General features: G+C 43.8%; 1 protein-coding gene across 1 annotated transcript in view; it reads right to left on the bottom strand.

Annotated features, from left to right (window-relative positions):
- Ero1b (endoplasmic reticulum oxidoreductase 1 beta) overlaps nt 1–4,572 on the bottom strand; it is a 41,919-nt gene extending 37,347 nt beyond the window's left edge. The window contains 1 exon segment of the mRNA XM_036187512.1: nt 4,273–4,572. Coding sequence (XP_036043405.1) covers nt 4,273–4,374 — 102 coding nt within the window. The 5' untranslated portion in view covers nt 4,375–4,572.
- Between the last annotated feature and the right edge of the window lie 1,428 nt (nt 4,573–6,000).

The following is a 6,000-nucleotide window of genomic DNA, read 5'->3' on the forward strand; positions in this document are numbered from 1 at the left end:
GCTTTATGAGGACCAGAGTTTAATATCAAGAACCCAAGATCATAGGATGACAGTAACCACTCATTGGGGGAAGAAAAAAAATTAAAGACCTGGAGAAATAGAAGACACCAAGGGAACCATACCCTTGAGTGGGAAAGAAGAAATGGCCCTAAGATACATTATAAGAGCAAAACTGACTCCTCCATGGTTGTAACCAACACAGTCACAGCAGCTGGCAGAGACCAGTAAATGGATCACTCTGTGGCAGTTCTCTTTTGTTAGGCATGGAGCTGACAGGGCAGAAGAGCAGATGATGAAGGATTAAGTTGAAAAATATGTAATTTAAATTTCTTCAGCTGGGTGTAATCAGCTATTTAATCCATCTTTTGAGTTTCAAATTTTACTTTTTCTTTCTTTTTCTTTTCTTTTTTTAGTGTGTGCATGGGGTAGGGCAGAGTCTCAAGTAGCTCAGGCTAAGAAGGAACCAGCTAGCTGGGTGGCAATGGCACATGCCTTTAATCCCAGCATTTAGGAGGCAGAGCCAGGCAGATCTCTGTGAGTTCGAGGCCAGCCTGGTCTACAAAGTGAGCTCCAGGTCAGGCACCAAAACTACACAGAGAAACCTTGTAAATAAGAAGAAATCAGCTACTAAAGTGAGACTAACCTTGACCTTTATGACCCTGTCTCCTACCTCTTGAGAGGGATTATAGGTACATATCACCACACTTTGAAAACTTCAATTTCATTATTTTTAATATTTTGATCATTCTTTTAGATCTATTTTTCATACTTCTATGTGTTTTTTATTTAAATACATTAAAACATATTAAATTAAGTAAAAAAATTCAGAACCTATAGTCACTTACTGTCTCTAGAGTTTCCACTATGGATGTTCCTCAACTTCCCATGAGAAACCTCCCCCAAGAAGCCTACTAAAACAAAAATATATATGGAAATTTGGTCAAGACACACAACCTACCATACATCATAACTCAGAAACATAGGAGACAACCTGGGAGTACAAGTTGTTTACCCTTGTGGTGGCATAGCTGATGGAGAACTGTGGCTTACTGGATCTGTCCAGCATTAAAGTGCATAGCTAGTCAGAGAAAACAAAAATCAAAATATGAAGTAGTTTCTACCATGCAGATAAACTTTCTAACATCTGTAAAGTTAAAAAAAAAAACATTGCAAATCCAGGCATCCTAACACAGGGCTATCTGTATCTGATCACGGAGTTCTCTTGCCTTGCAGTTTTGTGATTACTTTTTTTGGCACACTGCTAGCTGTTTATTCCACTGAACACTATCTCTGAAAAAAAGAAAAAAACTTAAGTCCTTGAGCTGAGAAGACTCTTTTCTAGGAGGAAGGCATTTGCTTTCTCCGGTAACCTGGGTACATGAACCTGGGCTTGCTGCGAATTCTACTTCCGGCCGCAGCTTATCCTAGCACAGGTCACAGGGTCTCCACTGAGTTCTCACCCTTTCTTCCAGCAAGTTCTTTCTTTCTTTTTTTCTTGTTTTGAGACAGGGTTTCTCTGTGTAGCTTTGCGCCTTTCCTGGAACTCACTTGGTATTCCAGGCTGGCCTCAAACTCACAGAGATCCGCCTGCCTCTGCCTCCCGAGTGCTGGGATTAAAAGTGTGCGCCACCATCTCTCCCTGCTCTTAGCAAGTTCTTTTACTCTCCCCTTACACCAAGGAGGTAGCTCTTTGGGGTTCAGGCTTTGTGGTGGGGCCTTCCATTCTCCCAGCTTAGGGAAGACACTGGTGTAACTTCTTGCCAATTCCACCTCCACAAACAAAGCTGAGAGACTAGAAGCTTGATCTTCCGGGTTTAAAAGAAACCCTCAGGGTAATGAAATAGTTACACACACTGAGTCCCACATTTCTGACTTCCATTTGGTGGGGAGCTGTGTGCTTCTTGATTTTTCATGCCACTGCAGACGGGCATTTTAAAGGATTTCAAATATATTTGACTGAAATAGCCTTTACAGGAAAACTCTATGTAACATGCCATGAATCATATTTGCATTTCATTTATAAGAAAATGGGGCATGAGATATACAAATGAACATCCTTTCACGTGGTCAAAAATATTTTTCTTGCTTTCAATATAGAAAGCAAAGTACCTGTTTCCTTAAATGACTTTGATTTCTTATGAACTGAGGGGTTTTTCAAAAATTCTAATTTCTTCCTTTTATCTTTACTGTTTTTTTTTTTCTTTCTACCAAGTTTAGGATACATGAGAAGTTTAAAAAAAAAATCTGTCTTAGTTCCACTTTCTGATTTTCTGATTTCTGCTTTTCTATACTCTGAAGCAAGCATGCCAATTTGTAAATACTGTGTCGAGCAGAAGGGACTACATTAGGGCCCCAGTTTATGTCACTTAACAAGTCAATTAAGCTCTCTGAACTTCACTTACCACAGCCTTACATTTGAGATATGTACCAAACAAAATATATAATTAAGCACGTTACAGGTTAAGGTTCTACCTAAAAATGTTATTAAAGACTATATTAGAAAGTATCACTGGGAAACAAAGTATACATACACTTCTGTAGCCTGTTTAGCACAGTGGTACTTTGAAATGCACAAATATTTAATTGTTGAAATATATATACTCATTTGTATATAAGGAAATAGAATTACAGGTGCATTATAAACCACTAATAAGTATGATTACTGGTAGCTAGAGAAACCTTAAGTGAAGCTTCTAGACTGGTGATAAATTATGCAATTAATATACAACATATATAAGCAAGGAAATGAGAAATCAGACTTTATGAAAACATCTAAACGTAAATTCCACTCAAACCAAACAGAACTAATAACTAGAAAATAATTTTGCTATTGACAGCCTGGGAAATTTATTTTTGCTAAGTCTAGTAAATACATCCAGAATTCTATCATAGTGTTTTCCAAGCCAGGCTAAGATGCAGTGGAGGAAAAAAAAAAAAAAACTGCATTACAGATACTTGCAAGGCTTGTTTACAATGCTGATTCCCTGTTCAGTTCCAGATGGACTCAGAATATATCGAAGGGGGTCAGAGAACCTCCATGTTCAATAAAGAATGTCTTTTTTCTTCCCTTTCTCTTTCCTTTTTCTCTGGTTGGCTCATTGTTTAGTTTTTGGGGTTTTTTTTTTTGTTTTGTTTTTGTTTGTTTGTTTGTTTGTTTGTTTGAGAGAGGGTCTTTCTATGCAGTCCTGGCTAGCCTGGAACTTGGCATGTAGACCAGGCTAGGGTCCAACCTGTGGTAATTCTCCTGCTTCTTTTTTTCCTGCCTCCTGAGTGCTGGGGTTACAGGTGTGTACCACTGTTTCCAGATGTTGCTTCTATTTTTATCAAATTATTCATTTAAAGAGCACTCACATAAACATGAACAGAATATTCAAGCATTCTAAGATTTAGTGCTGGGCATTACAACATCAAGAACAAAGTCGGAAAAACATGTTTACACGGTTACCATCATTTTTTTTTTTCTTAGCAATGAGCGTTAATTGCTTCAAACTGCATGCCCCCTCATTACCAGGCCATCTGAGACACTTCTGTTTTGCTTCGGTTTGGCTCTTTGAGCTAACCCTTTGCAGCAGGTGCAGACAAGATGCAGCAGCATCTGGCAACCTAGTCAAATCTTACCCACCTAAAAAAGCAACAAACCTATCTCTCTTCAAGGCAAGAGGCTGTGATCAGCTAACCCTTGGTTTTCTAGCATAGAGAGAGCGGTACAGTAAGTAATATCTGCCTCATCGAGGCAACCCCAAAGTCCAAAGGACTCTCCAGCCAGCAAGCCTCACTACAGCCTTAGAGGCCCACAGTCAGGGCCCAGACCCTCTCCAAATGTCGTCGTTAAGCGGGCTCACCTGGCAAGCCACTTTGCATACGTAGGACAGGTGGGTAATAAAGTGGGTAAAGCCTGACAATCTCTAGTACTCAAGTTCAAGGAAGTGAAGTCCTGTCCCCTCCTGTCCTCTCGGGAAGAGGGTGGAGAGCCTCCCTGTCATCTCCAGAGGGAAAGGTGTCAGAGGTTTCTATCCCCCTCTTGCTCAAGACATCGCGTTTTTTCTCCCCGTCACCATCACAATGATAAAGCCGCTAGCGCTTACTGGCCGTCACCATCTTCCTCTTTCGTCTGCCTCCGCCACGCGTGTCGCGTCCCCGCGCCGGCCGCGCTTTACAGACGTTTCCCGCACTAGCCGGTGCGGTTCTCTCAGTCCTCGGCCGGCCACTCGCACCTGCACCTCGGCCTCTGGGCGACGCCGGTGCTGCCCGTCCCCCGCCCCTCGGGCTCACCTGGGTCTTGACGAGACTTGGGAGGAAGCTCAGGGTGACCAGCAATTGCACTGCGGCCGCCGCCCCCTGCCCGGCGACGGCCCGGCGGAACCCCGGACTCATGGTGACCTCGGCCGCTCAGAGCTGGGGAAAGGCGGGCCGCTGTGACGACGACGGCCGGAGGCAGTGCCCGGAAACCCGGAGCCTCCAGGACCCGAGGTCTGCGCGCCGGCCTCAGGATGGGAAGACTCTACGGTTCTCAGCAGCGGCGGCTGATGTACCAGGGCTGCGCGCCCCCGCTTCATCCCAGGAGGCCCCGCCCCCGGCGCCCTCAGTTGTGATCACGCCCTCTGTGCAAAGCCTTCTGGGAGTTGTAGTCCCAACATCCTCTTAGGGCCCCCCCACAACGGGAAGGCCTTGAAAATGGAGAACTACAGGCTCGGGGGTCGCTCTGCCTCTCCGAGGCGGGGCTCCGCGGCGGCCAATGAGGCGGGACCACGAGGGCTCCAAAACACCCAAGAGCGGGCGGGAGACTTGGTACTGTTTTAAGGGTTGGCGGTGGCGGCGACGCCTCAGAATCGTCGCTCTGGGAAACGAGGCTGGGGGCCCCCAGCAGTGCGTCTGGCTTTGTGCTGGTTGCTCCTTGTCAACCGCTGGTCCTTTTGGAGCCAAGACAGTCTCAACAGGCGAGATCTTTAACCTGCTGTCCCAAGAGCTTTCTTTGCCTCTTTTCTCACCTCTGCAGTTACCTAAAACTGTCTGGTATCTTGTCAGGGTGGCTTCAGCACTTCAAGTCACACGCCCCAGAAGTGAATGCCGTTGCTTGGTGTCTCCCCTACTCCTCTACCAACATCGGAAAAATCTATAATGCACTTTAAAGCATAAAGATAAACTCAAACCTACACAGCGAAAAAGAAGAATCAGGATAAAGGCACAGAAAAACTTGAAGCGACATGGGCTATCCCAAATTAACACATTCTAGTTTATAAGCATTGCGGCTCAGATGGAAAGGTATCCTGGCAGTAGGGAGCCAAGGAATACCACAAAGTCAGTTTCGTGATCTTAATTACACCTCAAATATTGTCCTAGGACTATTAAGATTATGTACATAGGCTTCCTGTAGTGCCTAGCAAATAGGAAGTGTTCAATAAATGGTAACCGCTAGCTTTATCAATATTCCTGAGTTGTAGGAAACATGTTTGGTAGTGTGTATTAATTTGTCATTGTTGATGTAACAAATGACCACAAATTTAGTGGTTGAAAACAAACCTAATGTATTATTTACATTCTGGAAGCCAGAAGTCCAAAATGAATCTGCAGTATTGCATTCATTTGGAGTATTCTAGAGAACAATGTTTCCTTGCTTTTTCCAGCTCTAGAATCACTTGCATTTCTAGACCTAGGACCTCATGTGACACAGTGTCATAATCTGCTTCTGTTGCCATGTGTTTTCTGGCCCTCTCTCTCTTGTTCTCCTGCATATAAAAACCTGTGATTGCTTGAGGCTTGACCAGATAATCCAGGCAATTTCTTTATCTCAAAATCCTTAATTACATCTTCAAAGACTCTTTTGCTATCTCACATCTACAGATAAGGATAGGGACATCTGTGACTGCCTACTAATCAACCCAGCAGTGTGTTATATCTTTCAAAGAACATTCACAGACATGATTCCTCTGGACCTACTGCATAATCCGTAGGGTCAGCTAGAAATGAAAATTCAAGGACTCTTTTCAAAAAAATGTGAGG

This window comes from Onychomys torridus, chromosome 5 (genome assembly GCF_903995425.1).
Source record: "Onychomys torridus chromosome 5, mOncTor1.1, whole genome shotgun sequence".
NCBI classification, from domain to species: domain Eukaryota; kingdom Metazoa; phylum Chordata; class Mammalia; order Rodentia; family Cricetidae; genus Onychomys; species Onychomys torridus.